Source organism: Necator americanus, chromosome V, assembly GCF_031761385.1.
Source record: "Necator americanus strain Aroian chromosome V, whole genome shotgun sequence".
Classification (NCBI taxonomy): domain Eukaryota; kingdom Metazoa; phylum Nematoda; class Chromadorea; order Rhabditida; family Ancylostomatidae; genus Necator; species Necator americanus.
The window spans coordinates 31,278,801-31,302,751 of record NC_087375.1 but is presented as its reverse complement, the minus strand read 5'-3'; the positions used below and the strand labels follow the sequence as shown (position 1 = coordinate 31,302,751).

The window sequence follows — 23,951 nt, the reverse complement described above, 5'->3', positions numbered from 1 at the left end:
ATGCGGATTTGTCGAAATAGTGTTGACACTCACTGTGTACTACAGCCACATACATATTTTTCTGGATGATTTTTTAGATTCTAACAAAAGTTCTTTTTTGTACGGTTAGTAATAATATCGACAACAATATTGGACAAAGTTGTCGTCCCGCTACCATATTGAAGTTAAGAAGTGAATAGCTTCATTGTAAAGCAGTGCACTTGCCTTTCAATTCATTTTTTTTTCATTGCCAACATGAGTTACGAAATCTGCACACCTGAATGAGGAAATTTTTCGAAGTTTTTTTTTTTTGTATTGGCTGGCATCCTTGTGGTGAAGGTACAGGGTAACGTTGTCTTTTTAATAGATTAGAACTGAATTTCAGCCTCCTTCCACTGTTCTGCGCATGCAACCTGTGGCACACTTTTTTAATTTGACATCCCACGTTTGCTAGTCAGTATGAAATGGAAATCATCAACAATTTTTTTCGTTGCACTTTCGTTTTGCTTTTAATTTTTGTCAGATAGAGATCTGACATTTAGAGTTGGCTGCGTTTAAATAGCGCGACCAGCTTCTGTCTACAACATAACATTAGTCTTCATCGTGCAGCGATGGATACGCTTGTTCTGGTGAGTCTTTGCTACCTTTCATCCAACGAGGCCTCTGCAGACAGTTCGTTCGGCTGTCCAGGACCCTCTTTGGAATGCTGTAGGAATCTAGTGCTTCTTTTCTGCAGAAGTCTGAATAAAGGCTGTCCCCGACCCCCCATTCTTTTTTATGTCGTGGTCATCGGTACCTGTAAACGAAATAAACAGAATTGGACGCTTGGACACTACTCTTTGATAATGTCCCAAAACAAAGTGTGTCCCAAAGTCAAAAAGTCCCAAAACAAAAACTGTTGCGAATATAAAAAGATCGACTATCATGGTTTCCCCTCCATCTCGACGTGGAACACAGTTTGCACGCGACTGAGAGAGGCGCGTAAATGCTGCTTTGTTCTTGAAATAGCAAATGCCATACATGACCTACAATATTATTTCCTGACCTATAACCATCTACGAAACTGGATTTCACTACCAAAAATTTCGCACCTGAATCATGAGGGTGGCGATGTTGTGAAGGATTGTTAGCGTCAGTGGCCAAACACATTTAGTCCGAAAGCACTACTCAATCCTTGATGATACTTCTCTGTCATCGCAACGATAACGAAACTGTTAGTGAGATCTTCAAACTCTCTCTACTCGAAACTTTGGCATTAGCGCTGAATTTATGTCCTCTTGTTTTGCTAACGAGGCTTTAGCGAGACTTTATTGCTGACCTGACCTTTCGAAAATCTCGTCATTACCGTCGTCAAAAGGCCTGAAACGGTTTCAAGTTTCTGATAATGTGAGTATCAAATTTCTCCTCTTTCCTTTCCAAGTCTCGAAGTCGCTGCAACAACAGTACGCAAAACCCGGAACAGGGAATGTTAAGGATGATCAAGCTTGTTATCGCCGACAACGAAGAAGATGCATTAAACAACGCTAACGGTAGCTACGATTAACATTCTCTTTGAACAGAGAAGTAATTACGTGAAATAGGATTAAATAATACTTAAGCGGTGTATATCAACCAGACAAACATAGATGAGAAAGAGGAGAACTTGAAGATTGATTTACATTCGAGTTTTCAGTCCCAATTCCCATAAAAGAAAGTGAGCCGGAGTGTTATTCAATTAAGATTTTTTTGCAAGTGTAAGTTGCTGGTCATCTTTTACGAATTTATTGTGTGCGGTAGCCATATAGGCCCACATAAAGTTCTCTAAATAATCTCGAAGAATAAAAGTTAATTTTAAAAAAGTGTTCAATTCCCCTACAGCCTTATAGATAAGAAAAAAATTGCTCAAGCGCAAGTTTTGTGTTTTTTCTAATAAGCAAAAAAATTAAGTGCATAGAACTGATTAGTTCCCATAAGTGTGCACCTACGCGTTTGACCTCAATTCAGAACCGTCATAAGGTTAGTGAACGCGTGTTGGCCTATGCAATGACTTGAGGGGGCCTGCCCACATATCATCTCAGTGTTTTCACCCTCCGAGACAAGTCTGGAACCAATATAAGGCCCTCGCAGGATTTGGTTGACCTTAGGGCAATTTCAAACCACCAATCGTATGGCCACAGCCAAATCTTCTGCTGATCGCTTTGTAAATGCATAATTATTTCTAGTTTTTTATAGACTCTTCTTCTTGCATGTCTACAACTCCAGAATAATGCAGTTACATCAGCTACAGGTAAGACATTAACGATATACTGTTCAAGCCATGCTCACTTATCACAAAGTAAGAACTTTCCTGTCTCTCAGCAACTTTGAGCGCGAAAAGGTCGTAACAATGAACGATCCTCACGATTTAATTTTTTGCTGCTTCCGCCTATTTCCTCTTCATTCGCACTTATTTTAAGATTTCAATTGCCAAAATTCATTGATTTCTGAGAGCTGGAGGGAGGTAGTTTTGAAAACCATCAATGATTTGCGGCGAACAGTATCGAAAGGAGAACAGAAAGGTCAAGGAAATGCGGATTTGCCGAAAGCTAAGGAAATGAACGAACTGGTGAGTAGATTTGCGCATTCTTGGCATCGAAAATGTTATCTCTTCTCAAATTTGGTTGAACATCAACGACATTTATAGGAAGTAAAAAGGAACTATCATGGAAACAATCCCACTTGCCGGATTGACATTGAGAACAAAATGGTAGACTCCCTGTTACATTGCAAGGATCTGCTGCTATCTCTATTGCCTGCGCATAGTTGAGTCAAAAGTTACCAGAAGATCGGTGCGGTTGCAGAAGCCGATGAGCTCGAAGTGGAGCGGTGAATTTAGCAGCTTCTATCGAGATGTGAAACCCTTAGTCGCGCCGTTTACGCAGCTGCATCAGGATTAGGGTGGTTTTGACCCGACTATAACTACAGTAGTTCGTGGGGTCAAGGATACAACAGTGTCATGGAAGTGCATTCACTGCTGTGGCAACAAACCAATTACTGAAGAGAAGAAGAAGATAACATGCATGCGTTAATCAAAGTGCTTGAGATTCGCCAACGCGATCACTTTACTTCTGCATCGTTTGGGGTTACGAGTCTAACCGATACGATTGTTGAATGATTCGTGGGAGATTGCTGACGTTTTTAGCTTTCCAGACAGGTCTGCCACCGGTTCACCGATCCCGGAAGGATAAAGGGTGTGGTTAGCGCTGGACTTCGATCAATGGCTTCGATCCACCGATTGATCAATCGTGCCCTCACAGCATAACCTCTCACCGACTTCGCTATACCCTCGCGCTTCGTATATGACTTTAAAATATTACGTCCGATCCCATCCAGGCTTATCAAATAACAATTAGCGCGCAGAAATTTTCTCTATGCTAGCACTTAAAATAAATTTTCTAGAATTGGGATTGCAATATAGAAGCAGCAGCTCAGACCGCCGCTGCGGAGTGTCCTGCTAATCCTCAACTGCCCACATACACTGCTGCAGGAGCTGCCACCTATAAAATCGGATCTCTGAAGGCAACGTAAGTACATGGGAAGGCTCTCAAAAAGCAGCGAACACCGATGAAGAAGGGTACTGCTTTAGAGCTACTGTGAAAGCCAGTTGCGATGCCACATCAACAACAAAAGATCTTCTGAATACAGCGTGGAAAACTGCAGTTGAGAAGCAGGCAGATGAGAAGGCAGTTGCAGACAACACAGCGTTCAGTCTGGTGATGATTCGTCAGCATTTTTTGTTTATTTCTTCGAAAATAGCTTTCTTTTCCTAAGATTGCTCGCGACAAAGCTGATGCATTCGCATGCACATATCAAGTCTGCAAGTCAGAATTCTACTTGCTCTGTTTCTTCAACCAAGAGTAAGCTTTACAATCAAAAGGATACTGTACTTTTTAACTCCATTTGAATATTTCAGAGCTCCAGCACAAGGTGACGTGTACACCAAAGAAGCTGCTGACTACTGCACTGGGCAGAACTGCAATTGTGTGAACGCACTTTGTCAAACAACTTTACAGCCAGGTGGGTTGTTCTATTCTTCGTTTTTTTTCAGGAAGAATAAAATGTGTCAAGTGTCCGGGGATAATCAATGCGCCTGAGATGCTCCAGCGCGTCCACTCCAATTCAGAGTCGTTTGAGGTTTACGAACGCGTGGCTAGCCTAAAGAAGGACTTGCGGAGGCTAGCCGATGATCAAGTTCTCATTCTCCCAGACAACTCTGAAACCAATCAGATCGGACGATGAAGAAAGAGCTTGGTTGATACAGTTTTGAATAAACGATCAATCGTGCAGAAACAGCTGAACCTCTTACCGACTGCGCTGCATACGCTCATCAGGAAGTATATCAACTTTAAACGAGACGAATTCAAGTTTTTCTTCCTATTTGTTCAATCTGCGTTTGATTTGACGCGCTGTAACCTATGGTGGCCTGCGTACGCTGACGACCGATCGGAGAAGGTAATGCGACGAGTTCTCGCGCGAAAAAAGTGTAGAAGTAGTCTTTTTGCGGTGCTTGTTTTTGAAAGATTGCACCCGCCAATTCCTTCTTTATTCTACATAACGTTACTGTTTGACGACTTTTGTGGTCTCGTTACTTTTCATCACAAATTTTATTTGCGGAATATTTGCACTGATCGGTAACCTTTTAGCGGTTTAGAATATTTTTAGACGGTCTGGGGAAAATATGTATGAGTGGATGCTATCTGAACGAATTTGTGTACACATATAACAGCTCTAAGAAACTCATCATCAACATGGATCCGTCTATTCTTTAAAATATTACAGCAATTTTCACAAGCACAATCTGTAGTACGTGCGATGGAGAGTTCTCAGACAATGTTAGGCTTACTGCATTAGACAAGCACAACTACTACAGGTAAAAGCTTTTGAATGAGAATAAGAATGTCTCCAAATTCGAAAATGGCTTACACAGGCGTCTTCTCGCTACAGGATGGGCGAAATATGGCACAAACTATGCGAAACCAGCTACAAAAATGATTGAATTGGTGAGAATTGGAGAGTAATTCGACACCCGTCGGATATTCATGAAGATGCAGTTTGGTTGAACTCTTCGGCTCTTCAGCAATACGAAAAGACGCTTGAGGATGACGCGAAACAAAAAATTGCAAACTGCCCCGACGGATTAGCTGCTGCAGATCAAGAAAACCTTTGGATGAAAGATGGCACCGGATTCGACACACCATTTGAAGACGCTATGAAAATGGTTTGTTTCAAAATTTTTGGCCTCTTCGACTGCATAGATACTTCTCAGTGATCCAGTCCTGAAGATCAAAGTGAAACAAAATTTATTTCAAAATAATTGACAGCTTTGGATTGACTCCTGCCTTGTATTCTTCCAACTGTAGTTCTCCAATTTTGGAAAGAAAAACAGCGATCGATTCCTTTCGACATTTATAGGTGTTTTCATGTAATTACTAGAGGAAAGAGGAAAGATTCGCTTGCTGGAAACAACCGTACAGGTACATTTAGGAGTGAACTCAGTATTGTTCCAGGCTGTGGATGAATGGTGGGCACCATTTGAGAGCACAGGTTTCGGAGACGACCTCAAGAACACAGCAGCCCTCAAAACCGCCGCATACGTGAGTGATCCGCGAGTTCTTAACGTCCTAATTAGTGATTTCTCATTAACTTCTTTTTACAGATAGCATATGATGAAGCCACCAAGATTGGTTGTGCTGTGGAGTCCTGTGTGAAAAAAGGTCGCCTATATATCCTCTGCAAATATGACTCGTACGTCTACTTTTTTCTTTGAAATTTCTCATTTGCAGAAAGCGCAGTGACAACCCGGTGACCTCTGTGATTGCTGGGTGTAAAAAGCGTTATTAGCCGAATTCCAGTGACAATTTCTATGCTCCGATTACCACAAGAGATTTTACAGGAGAAGTACACCTTTTTGGATCTTATGGCTACTTAGGCTTTTAATAAATTTGTCCCCTCATAGCCTGATTCCAACGCATGATTCTCTCGTGAATTGAAGAGTATGCCTTGTATGATCCTTCTTCTCTTGCCTTAACGCGCACTCTTTCAGGGCACCAGCTATAAATGCTGTTATCTACGCATCTGGCAATACCTGTTCAAAATGCAGTGCTACCGCGAGCACTAAGAAGTGTTCTACACTCGGCGGATTGTGCGTGGCGTGAACTCAGAACACAAAAAATGGTGTTTAGCCGTGCCATTTCTCAATGAATAGTTTGCAGCATCGATTTGCAGCGATTACAACATATTCAAATGATACGCACCTTATTAATTGTAAACTTGTTGGTCCTTCATTCCACCTATCGCCATCACCTTTACTGCAAACTCATGGAGAAGTTATTAGGAGTGTTACTTCTTTAACAGAGATTATTTTCGTTTATAACTAGCTTCCACCCAAAAGAGCCTTTCATCTGTGAAACCTCAAAGTAGATGAGGATTCTGAACTGCTCAGAGAAGAACAATCTGTTCATTCCTCATTCAAGCTGTTTCTTAAGGTTTTGACCAACACATACAAAGAAGTAATTTGGAGAAGGATAAGAAAAAAATTGCGGTAAAATCTATATCTTTCAGATGTAATTTAAGATTGGGTTTCAGAGCAATGATAATGAATAGCTAACGCATGTCACTGAAGATAATCCATAAAAAACAACCTGGAAGCTTAGAAATGTAAACTGTGGCCAAGGAAATGCGCATAGGGGTTAACCAGAAAAGAAATTGCGGGAAATGATCTTCAGTAAATTTTACAGTGTCCAACACTTAGCTTCGTAAGCACGTACGATGACTCTTTGTTGCAAAAAATTTTAAGAAACAAGAAAAAATAACGAAGACTTAGAAGATGCCGCATTTTCTCCTTTTACAGCATTTAGTAGAAGAATTAATTCTTCTTCCAATATTGTTAAAATTCACTAACCGCGCCGAGGACAACCAGTTAGATAACCCCGCCAGGGAAAAAAACTGCACACTTCTAGGTATATGAATAGTAGTGACGAATTTTTTCTTCGAAGTTGTAGGGATCGCAAACTACAACGTCGTCTTTGAAATGAATTTTTCTGAGGTCTCCGATTAGTCCCCAGTGAGATGAGGATGAAGTCCAGTGAGAGTTGATTCTTATAATAAAGCGAACAAAAACACAAACATACACATACACATACACATACGAATACACATACAGATACACACCACCCACAACACACACACACACACGCGAAAAAGAATTTTGTTGTAGAGGGGGATCTACAACAAAATACCTAATCTACAGTATTTTTTGTCGTACCGAAGGAAAATTCTACATTACACTGCTTGGACGGACATCGGATGGATATCGACGAAAAGGTTAGGCTTCCCAGCAGAGTTTGCAGCCGTAATGGCATGATGCTTTTGGAAACTTGATGACTATCGACCGACGAATTATCCAGCAGAAGCGTGATTGCCAATTCCTAGAGATGCAAGAGTACGAGGTCATTCCGACAGTGAACTCTTCTTGCAGGCTTACGTAGAACAACTAACGTCACTTTTCCAAACATATCCGCAATTATTGCACCCGGAAGAGACCAGGGGTAGTCAGCGGATAAATTACCCGAACACCCAATGCGAGGAGATTCCAGTTCCATTGGAGTGACAATAAAGCTTTGTCTGTAAGTTTGGCCTCGATATCGTTCTTAGGTACCAAAGGAACGCTTCAAACAGCGCTCGGACAAAGTGAACGGCGTCCTCCACGAGCAAGGGAGAAACCGTGCAAAGTGATGTCGACTAATCCGTCAAATGTCTGTGAAATAGACAAATGCCTGCGAACAAGAAGATAGGGGCTCAAAAGTTGACGAGAGCCATCACACATTTGAACATAGCTTCTTATGAAAAAATTTATTTACGCGTTTATTTCCCTTGGAATTTGGTGGAATCAAATTAAGCCTTGCTAAAGTCAAATTCTCTGCTAGAGTTCAGTTGTGTAATCGCATACCGTGCATAATCATTGACGAGAAGAACGACTTTAAAAACCCTGTTTTTTAAAATCTAACGGAACACGACCAACATTTTATAAGTAAGTTTTCGCTGAAGTTTATCACCTCTTATCCCTTTTTTTTCGTCTCCTTGCATTGTGGAAACGTATTGGACTTACCATTTACTGCGGCGTTGCTGCTCAAACTGTACTCCGAGTCTAACCCTCGCACAGATATCACCGAGAGCAAATCAACACAGCAGTTCATAAAAGATATATCGAAAAATGAACACCTCAACACACGCCTGTAACTGGAACAAGTAGTACTAAAGAAAAAGCATTTAAAGCATGTGAATGGATCTTGCACATTTGAATATTTAAATATTTGCATCAGCTTTTGAGGGAATATTTAAATTTCCAATATTTTCTAAATGTTACAGCACTCCACGGATCTCCCTCACTAGAGGGATCACAGCCGGTTAGTCGCGAGGCTACGTGGCGCGTCCCCGGGTGGCGGATAGGGGGCTAATCGCGGACCAAAAGCGACCTTGCGCTTGCCCAGAGACGCAGGTGGATTCAGGGGATGGACTCCCTGTTTCTGCTGAGCCAGGACTGACTCATGACATCCTTGTATCCCGCACGTCGGTCCGGCCAAAAGCCTGCAATCAAGTGACTGGGAGGTGCAAGGGAGGCGGTTTGGAGTCGCCTCCAACAAATAAGCTCCACATGTCCACACCGGGAGAACGAAAGTTCTCCCAGAAACTCATGGGACTAGAGGCTTGCAACCTGCCCATGGGTTTTAAAATTTTTAAGCAAAACACAGTAATAGAAAAGAGTCTCCTGATTCCGGAGGAAAGCCTGGTACGGTAGCGCCAGGTAGGACGGGGTTGCAGGAGTCATGTAGGCTACCAAAACGGAAAAGGACTAGGATGGCGATCTGTACTTATAACGCACGTACGCTTGCATCGGAAGCGGCCATCGAAGATCTGATGATGCAAGCCAAGAAGATCAAGTACGACGTCATCGGACTGACCGAGACGAGACGACGTCACCCTCTCAACGCCGTATATGAAACTGGAGAAGAACTGTTCTTAGGAACATGCGACAGTAGAGGTGTTGGTGGAGTTGGCGTCCTCGTCAACACGAGTATGGCAAAGAACATCGACTCTTTTGAACAACTTACGACCCGAATCGGACGTCTGCGGATGAGAAGATGTGGCCCAATACCAGCTTTGACTATCTTCGTCGTTTACGCTCCAACATCAAGCTACGAAGAAGAAGAAGTCGAAGCTTTCTATATGGACCTGGAGAAGTTCTACCAAGAAGATCATGCCTTCTACAAGGTCATAGTTGGCGATTTCAACGCTAAGGTTGGCCCAAGAAGAACGCCGGAGGAACTTCACATCGGGACCTACGGCCTACAATGGAATGACCAGGGAGAGAGGCTCTCCGAGTTCATCATGACGACTAAGACCATCCATGGGAACTCGCAATTTCAGAAGCCCTCTTCTTTACGCTGGACGTGGGAGTCACCCGGTGGAGGGTACCGTAATGAAATAGACCACATCATCGTCAATAAAAGGTTCTGCCTGACGGACGTCGGTGTTGTACCAAAGTTCTATACGGGATCGGACCATCGCCTCCTCCGAGGAATATTTTCCTTCACAAGGAGAGCAGAGAAAGCCGCCAAGTTCAGAGAGAGAAATCCCAGGACTACCATCAACTGGGATCTCTTCGCTACGCTAGCCGGCTTTTGGGAAGATTCTGCAATGGACAACATCGACGAGGAATATGACCGGCTTGTCGAACACCTTCACGACTGCGCGAAGAAGGCTGAGAGTTTTAAAACCACCAAGAGGCGCCTGTCTCTTGAAACTCTTGAGCTGATACGCCAGCGTGGAGCAGCACGAGCCGCAGGGAACCAAGAACTCACGTCCGAGCTCGCAAGGCTTTGCCGAGAGGCGATAAAGGAAGACCTTAAAGAGAGAAGAGCAGAAGTGCTGGCTGAAGCTGCAGAGGCGGGGAAAAGCATCCGCTATGCCCGTCGAGACTTCGCCAGTCGCAAGACGAGGATGACTGCTCTCCGGAACCCAAAGGGAACAGCCATTGCATCGAGAAGGGGGATGGAGAAAATCATCTACGACTTCTACTCTGATCTCTTCGACAGCCATGTCCACTTGCCTCCTCACCATCTGAGGGAAGATGGACAAGTCATTCCAGAGGTTCTCCCGTCCGAAATACGACATGCTATCATGTCGGTAAGAAATCGTACGGCACCCGGTCCCGACAGAATAAGACCAGAACACCTGAAGAGCCTTCCGCCAGTACTCATCAACACCCTGGCGAGGCTCTTTACACGTTATCTGTCGGAATGCAAGGTTCCTAAACAGTGGAAGACCAGCAAGACCGTGTTGTTGTATAAAAAGGGAGATCCACATGACATCGGCAACTATCGCCCAATCTGCCTACTGTCCGTCATCTACAAGCTCTTTACAAGAGTAATCCTTAATAGGATTGAAAAAGTCTTGGATGAAGGACAGCCATGCGAGCAAGCAGGGTTTCGAAAAGGATTCAGCACGATTGACCACATTCACACTGTTTCGAAACTCATCGAGGTATCACGAGAGTACAAGATGCCGCTCTGTCTCACCTTCATCGACTTAAAGAAGGCTTTCGACTCGGTTGAGACGGAAGCGGTCGTGGAAGCCTTGGACAACCAAGGCGTCCCTACTCAATATATAAAGGTACTTCGAGAGTTGTATAGTAACTTCACGACCGGAATTTCGCCATTCTACAAGAACATCATCATTGACGTGAAGAGGGGGGTCCGACAGGGTGATACAATTTCACCCAAAATATTCACAGCCACCCTCGAGAACGCAATGCGAAAGTTGGAATGGGACGACATGGGAGTGAAGGTTGATGGTCGGCAGCTACACCATTTGCGCTTTGCTGATGACATCGTACTGGTAACACCTAGCATCAGCCAAGCGGAACGAATGCTGACCGAATTCGACGAAACATGTGGATGCATCGGTCTTCAGCTGAATCTACAAAAGACGATGTTCATGCGGAACGGATGGGTCTCGGATGCCCCATTCACGCTCAACGGAACGAACATATCCGAATGCACCAGCTACGTTTATCTGGGTCGGGAACTGAACATGATGAACGACCTGACCCCCGAGCTGGGCAGGAGGAGACGAGCGGCTTGGGGAGCGTACAAGAGCATCGAGGATGTAGTGAAGAAGACCAGGAACACCCGGCTCCGTGCTCACCTCTTCAACACCACCGTACTTCCTGCTTTGATCTATGCTTCGGAAGCGTGGGCATTTCGCAAGCAGGAAGAAAACGCGGTGAGCGTCATTGAACGCGCAATTGAGAGAGTGATGCTAGGAGTATCCCGTTTCACGCAAGTGAGGGACGGGATTCGAAGTTCTCTCCTACGTCAGCGATCGAAGATTAGAGACGCCGCCGCGTTTGCCAAGGAAAGTAAAATAAGGTGGGCCGGACACGTGATGCGCTTTGATGACAACCGTTGGACCAGAGCCGTGAGCGACTGGGTTCCCCGCGATATTAAGCGCACTACAGGAAGACCGCCGACCCGAGGGTCAGATTTCTTCACGAAGTCCTTGAAAGAAAAATATGATGCTCTTCGTGTCCCACGCGAAAGGAGGAACCACTGGGCGACTCTGGCACGCGATCGGGACAAATGGAAGGATTACTGGCGCCCGCTCGACCAGTTCGAAGATCAACGGGAGTCAAGGTGATCAAGGTTACAGCACTTTTTACGAGCACAATTTGCGGTAACCCAGCCTGCGAAAAAAAATTTTCAGACAACTTCTTGCACTAGCTGCGCTGGACCTGCACAATTACTACAAGCAAAGCCTCTTGAGTTGAGAGAGAAAAGTACTGTTTTTTTCTGTAAGGATGACTTTCTACACTTTATTGACGACTCCTCGCAACAGGATGTGCGAAATATGGTACGGAATGTGCGAAACCAGCTACCAAAATGATAGAACTGGTCAGTGATTCAAAATGAGCTCGTACAAATAAATGGGGTGCAAGAGAAGAAATGAGGTCTGAGACTCATTGAGTACCCAGAAATGCGACAAAGATGTTGAAGATGCAGCCAGAGTAAGAGTTCAAGACTGTCCCAACGATTTCACTGCTGACGGTGGACAAAGCTTGTGGACGGCACTGGATTCAATGTACCGTACGAAGATACTACTAAGAGAGTCAGCATCGAGCAAACGTTCCTTAGATGTCAATGATGAGTGCGCTAATTCTACTGGCCAACGGGAAAGACGCTCTGGGTGCTTAAAGGCAGCATGCCACTGAGCTGGTGCGGATTACAGGTGACGTATCCGTATACGGGATCGTAGATTATGGAGACGGGAGTGGTTGCTCTCATCTCTCACTGCATCACTGAAGACAGCCGCCTCCAGAATGTTGTTTTGTACGACGCCATCTATTGCAGCGCTTCACCGGTTGCGCCGCCTCCACCCTGCGACTCGTCGAAGATCAATTCGGACTACCCCGATAGGCAGTAAGGGACGCTAAGCGTGCAAGTGTGGCGCGCTGCAATAGAAGGTATCCTACGAAACAGCATTCAGGGGCCGGCTGCTTGCAGTGATTCAGGGAGAGGTGGAGGGAACCACCCCGGTCTCCATTACCTCCGACCCTGTATACGAATACTCCACCTGAAATCCGTACCACCCCAGATTCGTGGTATGCTGCCTTTAAGACACGCGGCACCAACTGCTTCCGCGAAGCGTTGGGTTCTGTTCGGGACCCCTTATGCCAAGGTTCCGCGGCGGATTTGCTACTTTCTTTTCGCCTGCCGATTTTAGAGAGCTATGCTTATTTGAGATTTATTGTGCTGATTGTCACTCTCTCATTTTCCCTCTTTTTTTCGGCTAACATAGTCCTTAACTGTATAAGGTCCTCTAATTCTTGGAACATTGTTGTCCAAATGTGTACACAAGATTAAAAACATCTATAACTGAAAGAAAGTGTGAAGGTGTCTTTAGAAAAAAATACGCTGTCTAGGCTGTGGAGGAATGGTGGGCAAATTTTGAGAGCAACAATGGATTCGGAGACAACCTCAAATACACTGCAGCAGTTAAAAATGGTGATCTCAAATACGCTGTAAATGTGAGTTTGATTCAAATCCCGTAAGAGTGTTCACTGAGCACTTTGTTTTTCAGATAGCACATGAACGAGCGACTGAAATTGGTTGTGCTGTAGAATCGTGCGCAAAACGTGGTCGGCTATATATATTCCGCGCATACCGACAAGCAACTCTTCTTTTTGATTTGTTATCCGTAAGAAAGCTGTAGCATCATGATGAGCGAAATTCGGAACTACCAACTGCAAAATATTATTCCCATTGATTATCATCTAACGCTCCACATTTCGTACCCACTCACCACAGTAGATGGGGAACTTGAAAGTACATTTTATAAGAAAAAATTACGTTTGCTTTTCTTTTTTGGCAAGAAAAGTGACACAGGGTTTTAAAGTTTCGAAGTTTGTGACCAAAATGCAACTCCAAGTCCTTTAGTGCTGCGTAGCGTAAAACTTGATGATGTCGTATGAAATTTGGGTGGATTGTGCGTGAAGTGAAAGTTCGGTTTTTAAATGATACCATTACTCAATGGATATTTTGCATGAAGCTACATGAAGTCGTGAAGTTTCATGTTCAAAATAATGTGTAGCCTTCCGTTTTCTATTTCTTCGTCTCCAAGCATCGAACAGGCTACTTCCTCAAACCATAGACTTTCAAAAAAAGAACTTGTACCACTAGTCGGATGAAGGGGAACATAGCGCTTCAATTTCACTTCCATTTCAAATAATTTTATGTTTCATGAAAATAAAAACGAAACGAAAGTGCATTAGGAAAAAAATGGCGTTAATTTTCTGTTCATACTTTTTGTCTGTCGTGGTATTCCGAATTTCAGAATGGTGTTGACAGTTACTAGCAGTAGTACAGTAACAATAGGTTTTTAATTCTTGAAAAAACTCTCTTCTAAAGCTTGTTTTATTTTCGACGATAATATAGGAATGTTTGTCGCCCCGCTATCATCGAATTGAAAAGTTTTTTTGCAATGAAGTGCACTCGTTTTTTTTCCATTCGTTCCACTACCACTACCGGATTGAAAAATGTGCAGTGGAATTCATTCGAGGTTCGATATTGAGCCTTTTCACCAGCAAGCAATGGAAGATTCCGAACATAGCCAACAACAACTCTGGAAGCACGGAATCCACTACGTTGGAGCCTAGGTATCGATAACCTCAGCAACACCGAAAACCTACAGGATTGACAAAGTGAGACTGCTTAAAGTGAACTGGTGGCGAAATTATCGTATAAAGGAATTTGTTACAAGCGTAAAAGTAGTTAAATACGCTTTCTGCAGTTTCGTTTCACAGCCGTACGGGGTGCAAAGGGTTGCATTGTTCGATAAAATATGTGCTATTTCGGCAGATTGAGTAGATAAGTGACAACATTTGATATGAGGAGAATATGATTCTGGGAAGTGCATCACTGTAGGAAAAAATGCAGAGAATTTATGAAACAAAAGGAGCGACTGTTGTACCACGGAGTGCCTAGGATGGTCTCCTTCTTCAATTCCTTTCTAATGTTTATCAAATTTGTTTTTTCGACCGATAATGGTGTTTTCATAATGTTGCAAATTGCAGTAAACTGACGCGCGAAGAAAAACACGTTCTGGAACGGGTTTGTAGTCGAAATATTTCTACTATATACTGGATACAGACCTACAGCTTCAGCGAAGAAATCATTTACCCACTTCAGAACTGTGGTCACTTTGGAAACATGCGACAGGGAGGAGGATGTGGAGGAGATATTTAAGGATGTCCTGGTTCCACACTGACTTATTTGAGGCGTTATAGTTGTTTTTGCTTTGATCAACACTTTAACATGAAGGCTTTAAAAGCTTGACGAAAGGATGACCACCGTCAATCTTCTGTTGAAATACTGTTACTAGGAGTATCCACAAAAGTGAAAAGGATGATCAAAAATCGAGGCACTTGCCATAATTTGCCACTAAAAAAATCACGCAATGCGATCATGAACTGACAATTTAATGACAGTCCTAAGGCAAGTGACTGAGCTAAACGGCTATTGAATAAACAAAAGCTCATGAGCGACCTGTAATCAAATTTCTTCCCGACGTCGGAGAGAGAGCATGTGAGTAAGACATACGGTTGCTTATGCGGGCACCATAGTGACATGGAAAGTAGTGAAATGAATGGAACGTGTCTTATGTGCAGAGACCAGCATAGGTTCTTATTCTCCATGTGGTCTTTCCGAATCATGATCTTTGATGGTTTTGCACTGTTGCGTGATCTCGCACAAGCTAATTCAACTTGAGTTCCAAACATTGCTGTGTTATGGGATTCTAACATGAAACGGTCCATCAAAGGGTGGAGAAGTGAGGATTGAATCAAAGAGAGAGAGCAGAGTCTAACCCGAATGGAATATTAAAGAAATAGAAAATTATATCTGAGTGAGGACTACAGCCTGTGAGCAGTCTCTAGCTGTCTCTAACGAGGAATCGTATGAATCAACCTAGAAACGCAGTGAAAAGTAAACCTATCTGCTGCAAACTAGGACGTGATGCACAGGATCAGGTGGGAGCTGATGCCCTCTTGCCAATTACGACAGAAGAAACAAGAAACCTCTTTTCTTAGGATCTTTGAAAAGGATTTAGACGGTGAATACGCGTGGTCTGGTGAGTCTGTTCTAGCTCTCACCTCACACTGAGGTGCAGCCGCTAGGACTTAGGGATCGTGCAAAGCCTTTTCCTGAGAACAAGAAGCAACCCAAGGTTCTCCAACTGCACACATTTGAATAATGGCTCGGCTTTCTCCAAATCATCTGCCAAGACGTACAAAAGTATCTGCTCGAAACACGTCTTTTCGCAGATACCGTAACACGCATGACAAAAAGCCTTTTCTACAAATGCTAGAATAGAAAGATCGAAGGCTCATCCTGCACAATGACGCCAAAAAGAGTGCAGTGATGGATGCAATAAACGATACCTTCTTGGTCAGGACCCACGGGTGGGACCGATAGTTTTATGTTAAGAATGGCGGAAGAAGATGCACCAAGCGGGGCCAAGCCGAGATCTTGGAGTCTGAATCTCAGTAACTTTAGCCCAAACCTCAGCTAAAACTACTCATTGTTAGGTCAGTGTGAAACTTGCGCTTGGGTTGAGGGGACTATAAGGTTAACGATGTTGGAGTCTCTGTAGGACAGTTTATAGTTCGTAATGTAGATTACCAATGTGAGTATTGTCAAAACCAATTCCCTCTGCTTTGTTCTGAGAAATGACGTGGGAAACGGTGGGGGAACGGTAAAGGGGGCCCCCGGCCGATTCTCCGCGAATGCCTCCGAGAAATAACGTCCATTGGATATACCGGCGGTTACGCGAACATACCTTTGCGAGGTTACGCTCCAGTGGTTCATGAAGACGCAAACAACCGTCTTAGATGTTCTTCTATTCACAGAGACGCAAAGAAAAGAAATATGCAAAGAAGACTGTTGTGACTTGTCGAAATTACCAAATAAGTGAAAGAATAAAAGAGTTAGATAAAAGTACATGGGATTTTGTGTGGTGTTCTAATAGAGTAAGAGAGGGAGTTCGCCTCTATGTTACATTCAGAAAGTCTAGAAAACTTATCAAGTTTGAGCTCTTCCTGTAAGTTCCAAGAAGTCGGAGATACAGAAGGTCGCTCTGTCCGCAAGTAAATTAGGCTGCAAAAGAGGTTGGGAGTTACAGGATAACGATAATTCCCATTACCGTTACTTTTGAAAGCGGAAAAGTTTTAACGAAAATTTTCATATGCATAATTTGAAGTCATTAGATACATCATTGTCTTATATTTCAGGCAGGGTCAAGCGTATAGTTGGGAAAAATCCCTCCTAAAAACGACCCCCTCATGTCGTTCCTACCGGTATAGCTGCCCACACAGCAATCCAAATTTGGGTATAATAAAAAGAATTAAAAAAAAAACAAATAAACGCCCAATAAATAAATTAAAATAATGCGATATAATAAATAAATAACGGATTATTTTAAGAAACAGTAACGCTACGAGTAAAAACAAATATATTTAATACAGCGATATTGGTAGAATAAATAATAACTAGAAATCATATGTTCATGTTAATTATACCAGGTGGAAGAAGATGATCAAGAATAATAATTGAGGTAAAAAAGCATTCAACCTCTCGATGGATAGATCTAGACAAGGTTAGAATAGTGTTTGATTTTCTGCAGAATTTCTGTAATAATGTGTGTTTCAGATAGCTGGTATGGAGATGTGGAACAGTGCAGTGAGAGGACAACAGAGGAAGATGTTGCTTGGACATTACATATATAATAAATTTAATAAATGGTTTCAATCTTCTATTTCGAGCAGCAAAGACCTCGAGCTCAGAGACAGCTCGATTCTCTCGACACTAGATGTTATTGGACTTCACTGTCACGATTTCCTTGACGTTTCAGAGCGTTTCGTTTCACAGCGCAAGTCTGAGCAGAAATAATGATAATAGCAGAAAACATCGAATTTCAAAAAGCTCACAAATAGACTGGAAAAAAGTGTTTGCATGGAAAAAACTATTACCAGCGCGGTGAGCGTAACCAGAATAAGAAATCAGAGTACTGCGAAAAGAAGTGTAAATCCGAGGGTGCAGCTGTCGCCATCGTCGTCTTAGGTTGAGAAGTGAGTCATGCATCTCTCAACTTCTTCTTCTTTGCCAGACACTCGGCCGAAGGTTTGGTTCGGAGTTAATTTCTTTAAAACGGATGAAGCTCTCCCCAGGAGAAAGGTGGAAATATCGTGGTACATCTGTAAATACTGCAATTAGTGTACAAATAGATCCAATAAATGTTTATCATTAGGCGAGAAGATTAAAAGACGTGTCAGGATAATAAAGAAAGACTAACTAGAAGGCAGTCAGATTGCCGAAGATGCTACCGGTGCCGAAGTACCTTTGGTGAGTAACGCGGTAGGCCGCGACCCATTCCACATTGGTTACTCACCAAAGATATTCTCCAGGTATATTTCCTAGGATTAGTACGAGGTAGACGTTACTTTAAGAATTAGAAGTGTGTCTGTACTTATGTAGACATATAATTTGAAAAGATGTGTAAACTCTCAATGTGTACTCGGCTACACAATTGCACTGTTTGATATTGATAAGGAGAGGATCAAAAGTTCGATCCCCGCCGGAACAATCATCTTGCAAAATGGAAAAAAAGTTGCAAGCGGCGGAGAACACATTTCAAAACCATCTTCACTCTATTTGGTATTATTAACAAACAATTTTACTCATCCACAATGGAAACGAAGGGTTAAAAGTTTGATTCCCGCCGAAATTTTTCCATTTTTGCAAAATGGAAAAAATAACTAATTCCTACCTACGCACATCACATTCTTAAGGCGTTTTCTCATTATTTTCTACATTCTACACACAATTCCTCTCATTGACAGTGGTTAGAGATTATGAATAGTTCGATCCCCACAGGAATCTAGATTTTGCAAAATAGAAAAAAAATCACTGAGAAGAACGTTTCGCCGGAAGTTTCTTGAAATTGTATTTAGAGCACTGTTTGCCACATACAAGTGTTATAAAGAAGTTATTTTAGCGAATAGAACCGGGCTTTAATTGGAAATTACTGCTGGACAGGTCGGATTTGGTTAGTTTGAAATAAACATGAATAACACACTAATGAAGAGACGGAGGAAGATGAAGGTGGCTGCGTTCTGTAGAGCCATAAAACGGTTAAGAAATCTTTTCCAGGAACCTTCTGGTTTTTTTGAAACCTAGTTGAGAAGAAGTTGAAAAATTTGGCATTTTTCTCAACTAGCTTTTTTGAGGATGAAAACCACCTGTAGAAAAGCAAAAACAAATTATGATAGCAAAACTCTTCTTCCACAACACACTTCAAACAAAATTGCTCTTTATAATTTATGAGCTGAGTTATGGAAATTTGTTTGAAGTCACGCAGATTTTGACGCGTTGCCGAAAATCTGAGATTTCGCTTTTTTCTCGTTGCGGGCATACGGTAGCGCCGTTGAAAAAACTCGATTCCATATTTGGATAGAGCATCAAGGAAAACCCTTAACTGCAAATTTTGGCCTCTGTAGGTGTTCTGGTTCTCTCAAAAGCTAGTTGAGAAAAACTCGAAAATTTGATGCAAAAATTGGGATTATTCTCAACTAGGTTTCAAAAAGACTAGGGAAGCTAGAGACACCAAACTTTGTAGAAATATAGAAGAAATCTCTCTCTACAGATCTCAGCCAGCTTTATTGCATGAAATTCATTCGAGCATTGATGTTTAGAAACATGAGGAGCCTACTTTGTACTAATTTTAACCCTGATTGCGCCTAAAGATGTCTTTTTTTCGCTCAGTAGGTGCATCAAAATTGCTTTATTTATTTCGAGTGAGAGTAAGGAATTCGTCACTGTCGGATGAGAAATGTGCCCCTTAAATTCTTTTGTGCTCTCACACTTCTGTTAGCTTCTGAAAATTTCATTTCTCTTCCGTTCCTAAGCAAATTTTCGAGGCTACGTTTCCGTACAGCTGCGGATCTTCAATATATTGAGTTTGCTGTAACGAAGAGTGCCGAAGCACTGTGCAAGCTATGAAGATCGCCTCCTATGGTCTCTTAGTACTCAATACGAAGTTACCTCTGGTTAATTTAATTTCTTTCATATAAATTAGGAACACACGATTTTGTACTGCTTAGACTTGATGGTCTGACAATAAGTCGATTTTTTGAAGGGATCAAAACTTTTAGGTAGTTATTTGCATTTAAAATGATTGGTTTTCTATTTTATCACCTCCACAACATTATCCCGTTATTTATTATGCATCACATGTATTCAAGATTTCAATTGTTTGCACTAATTCAGAAGTAACCGAGAGGCTTGCTTATGGAAATCTTGATATTTTAGAAAGGACGCTATTGCAAGTGGTACGTTTCCTTTGTCTACAAGCTTCTTCTTTCTACTTTCTGGACGCTTTCCTTTTCGTTCAGGTAATGAGGACTCCCTTACCGCCTTGGACGTACGACGACAAATGATTTTTCTCGGTTTGTGTCATCGAAGAGACTCCGACGTCATCAAGCATACGTTAGAGCAGCAAAAAAAGCTAATTCGTCCATCTTCAAAATTAGCTCAAAAAGTGCAGTAGTTTCGTTATCAGAATTATGAAGAGTAATTTTTTAAAAACCATTCTGTACCCTCTTTTTAACTTAACTATTTATGCTACAATAGTCTTCCTCGAGTTCACTTCAATCATTTATTCAAATATTAAACAAATCTATTTTGAACTCAAGTACTGAATATGTATCATTGACGTTTTTTCTTCCTTGAGACAACTCTTCCATTTTTTAGTAGCAGATATCAGGACCTGAAAAAAAACCTTAGAATACGTTTCAGTTGTGAATATATTACGGGTGAAAACATGCCAGTCACTGCTGATCCCCTTTCAAGTTACAGCAGTACGTCTGAAAAAAAGCAGTTTTCACTTCTGTTTTTCTGCTGAATGTTGTATACCTAAATTACACTAAATTTTGTACGCCTTAATATAAGTTTATTTTAAGTCTTCGTTTTCGCCTTCCTTTTCTCTTTGTTCCTTACATTTTTTTTCTGATTTTCCGACCCCTAGTTTAATTTTTTCTTATTGTTCCGACCCCCTCTTACGACCCCACCCCTCCCCCCCCCCTCCTCTGATCCGACACCCCTCTTAGACCTGTTGAGAAATTCTCAACACACGCTTGGCCCTAGATAATGTTGATTAGACGGTTCAATGCGATGGCTTGCTGTTTTCATTGTGACGTTCAGGAATCAATCCCTTCCAAGGTCCTCTTTTCGCATTAAGCGTAAAAGAATTTAAGGGGCACATTTCTCGTCCGACAGTCCTATAATTCTTTGATGTTACTAAGACCCCTGATACTTATGTTCCTAGAGAGTAGTTTGCGTTTTTCTGACACTTGTGAGAAGCATGTCCGGATCCGTCTCTCGCTGGCGGATGGAAAATATTCTGAAGAATCCGAAAACTGAATTTCAATGCATAGAATTCATCGTTCATTTTGACCGCGCAACGAAATGTATGAAAAAAAACAAGCTCTCTGTATTACAGAAGAACTATTCAGTTTGATTTCGATGGGATCGACAAATACTGCTATATTGTCGCCGACATTAATACAGCTTTAGAAAGGAACGTTTTTTAGACCTATGGCAATTGTATTACTGCGTAGGTGTCAGAAGCATTCCCAAAATTCCCGGCCAATGCACTGTCATCGAAAAATAAGCGCATATCCATTTCAACTAGTCTATAGCTTGCACAAGTCTGTGTTGCGCTTGGAGTGGAAATCAGTGAGTCTTGTCAGTAGGAAATCTTCGTTTTGTTCTTTCGTCTCACATTACCTGTATATTATTGAAGTCATTTATTTAAATCCCGTGCATCTTTATTCTGCATTCGGTAACTGTTCTTATTAGGGCTCCTCTTATCCTGATTGCATCTTGGTCACACTGATTCCCGATATTCTTTGAATTGATGGGACGGGCGTCACTACTTCCTTCGTTGGTTCCGATGGCGTGCATTAGTAGTTCAGCGATTTCTCCTTTCGCGACGGATCCAGAAACACCAATTTTTTTTCTGCGGTACGATTAGCTTTGCGTGCGGAACAAAGTCGCTCACTTTAGTAAGACGGTTGTCGCACGCATCAAATGTCCAGCGTGACCTATTTTACCTTCCTTAGCAAATGCATATCACCAGTTGGCTTCGTAGCACAGAACTTCTCAATTCATCTTCCATTTGTGTGTGGCGGGGTGGTTTTACTAAAACTTGGTCTTCTTCATTACATCCTCGACGCCGCTTATATGCTTCCCAAGCCGGTTGTTGCCACCTGCCCAGTTTAGGTGTCAGGTCGTTCTACATGTATCTTTCCTGACCTGGATAGAAATACTTGATGCGCATAAGTTAGTTCCTGCTGCTAAAGATGTAAAGGGCATCAGAGACCCTAAGGTTTTTCGCGAACACTTTACGTCATCAGAACGATCTGATAAACGAGATTAACATTGCATAGTTCCCGGCCATCAACCTTCACTGCCTTCCTATTTGATTCCATTTTTTTCAGTGCGTTCCCTGTGGTGTCAGTGGATATTTCGTGTGATACTGTAACACCCTGTCGCATCCTCCTCTTCACCACGATGAGGTTGTTTTTACGGAATGGCAAAATACAGTCCCCTGTTAGGAATCTCAAGTCATGAGGACAACATGGAAATGCACCAGAATTGACAATTTGTGCTAAACCATTGCCTCAACCTCACCTCTACAACAGTTTGCCGTCTCATGGTGGCATGGAAGTGATTCAGGCTGCTCTCCACATCTAAGGAGGACTTCGACACATCCGACATTCCGACTTCTCGGAATCGGAAGCTCACCCTAAGAGAAAACAACTGTGCAAAAGCAACACCCGGTACCTAGGCAAAAAAGCATAAATTGCCTCACCGACCCATAAAGGTTGGCGGCGAACTATTGTGAAAGTCAATCTCGCCACGGCAAGGCTACATATTATGGGAAAAAGTCTACTTGCAGCTCCCCTTACACGCGGTACACTGGGTCTTGCTTCCACAGACTTCGAACGGTATCGCGACAGACATCTTGTGTATTCTCACGACATCTTGATACCTCGTTGGTCATTTTTCGCCCCCGGTCTTTAAACGAGAAATTCGAACGGATCATTAAGTGCCACTCATTGACATCAGCGGCTGAGAGAACACAAATTAACATCGAAAGCTGATGAATCCGAGCTAGACAGGTTCTTTGAGGATTTGAAGCAGGTGACTCGCATTAAGGATTTTCTTTTCATGGAGAAAGATCAGCGTTGGCGGACATGGGAATCGGCGAATGGCACGACTCGCATGAAGATCTACCATATTCTCAACCATCAAGCGCAGTGACTGATGATGTCTCGAGAGCACAATAATTTCTAAATGGTTTTGACGACCGACCATCGAGCTAGAGTGCGACTCAGTCGCAAGTTGAAAAAGAAAACTTGACATCGGCAACGAAAGAGGAAAGAGGTCGTATACGACGATTGCGATGACGATAACTTCAGTTATATACAGGTAATGTGAGACGAAAGAACAAAACGAAGATTTCCTACTGACAAGACTCACTGATCTCCACTCCAAGCGCAACACAGACTTGTGCAAGCTATAGACTAGTTTAAATGGATTTGCACCACTTTTTCGATGATATGTACATGGTGCATTGGCTGGGAATTTTGGGAATGCTTCTGACACCTACGCAGTAATGCGATTGTCATAGGTCTAAAAAAACGTTCCTTTCTAAAGCTGCATTAATGTCGGCGATAATATAGCAGTATTTGTCGATCCCATCGAAATCAAACTGAATAGTTCTTCTGTAATACAGAGAGCTTGTTCTTTTTTCATACATTTCGTTGCACGGTCAAAATGAACAATGAATTCTATGCTTTGAAATTCATTTTTCGGAGTATTCTTCGGAATATTTTCCGTCCGTCAGCGAGAGACGGATCCAGACATGCTTCTCATGAAGTGTCAGAAAAACGCAAACCACTCTCTACGAACATAAGTATTGGGGGTCTTAGTAACACCGAAGAATTAGAGGAGTGACGAAATGAAACAGCTTAAAGTGCAAAATCACTCATATATCAAGGGTCTTGGTAACTGTAGTAATTTATATACAATTCACTTTAGAAAAAGAGTGTTTTCGGAAATCTGGAGAAAGGGAGAAAATGCAGTAGAGATAATTTAGAGAGTTCCGGTTTCATGCTCACCTGCTAATGCCGTACATAGCACTACCTGCTTTTAGCAACACTTCAGGACCCGAATATCTCACAAGTTCTAAGAAGATAAGGTCGTCATCAGCGCTTCGTCGAAGTACCAGTGCTAGGAACATGTAGTTTCGCATAAATGGAACAGAAGATCATAATCAAG

At 42.4% G+C, this 23,951-nt stretch overlaps 3 protein-coding genes across 4 annotated transcripts; 2 read left to right on the top strand and 1 right to left on the bottom strand.

Moving 5' to 3' along the window:
- Nucleotides 1–590: 590 nt before the first annotated feature.
- Nucleotides 591–6,152, top strand: RB195_015770 (uncharacterized protein; the record flags this gene model as incomplete). Of its 2 annotated transcripts, XM_064206640.1 has the most annotated exons (13): nucleotides 591–608; nucleotides 2,191–2,245; nucleotides 2,415–2,563; nucleotides 3,397–3,521; nucleotides 3,584–3,710; nucleotides 3,769–3,854; nucleotides 3,911–4,014; nucleotides 4,777–4,867; nucleotides 4,925–4,997; nucleotides 5,075–5,215; nucleotides 5,505–5,591; nucleotides 5,654–5,742; nucleotides 6,041–6,152. In XM_064206640.1, the coding sequence occupies 13 exons, from the start codon at nucleotides 591–593 to the stop codon at nucleotides 6,150–6,152; spliced, it is 1,257 nt and encodes a 418-aa protein (XP_064062521.1). The 2 variants fall into 2 exon arrangements, with proteins under 2 accessions (XP_064062521.1, XP_064062522.1); XM_064206641.1 differs by lacking the exons at nucleotides 591–608; nucleotides 2,191–2,245 and adding an exon at nucleotides 1,445–1,508.
- Nucleotides 6,153–8,853: 2,701 nt separating this feature from the next.
- RB195_015769 (uncharacterized protein) lies at nucleotides 8,854–11,694 on the top strand (the record flags this gene model as incomplete). The annotated part of the gene is made up of 1 exon (XM_064206639.1): nucleotides 8,854–11,694. One exon carries the CDS (start codon nucleotides 8,854–8,856, stop codon nucleotides 11,692–11,694), a length of 2,841 nt encoding a protein of 946 aa, XP_064062520.1.
- A 4,029-nt stretch (nucleotides 11,695–15,723) lies between these two features.
- Nucleotides 15,724–23,925, bottom strand: RB195_015768 (uncharacterized protein; the record flags this gene model as incomplete). Its single annotated transcript, XM_064206638.1, has 3 exons — nucleotides 15,724–15,905; nucleotides 15,992–16,086; nucleotides 23,792–23,925. 3 exons carry the CDS (start codon nucleotides 23,923–23,925, stop codon nucleotides 15,724–15,726), a joined length of 411 nt encoding a protein of 136 aa, XP_064062519.1.
- Nucleotides 23,926–23,951: the final 26 nt, after the last annotated feature.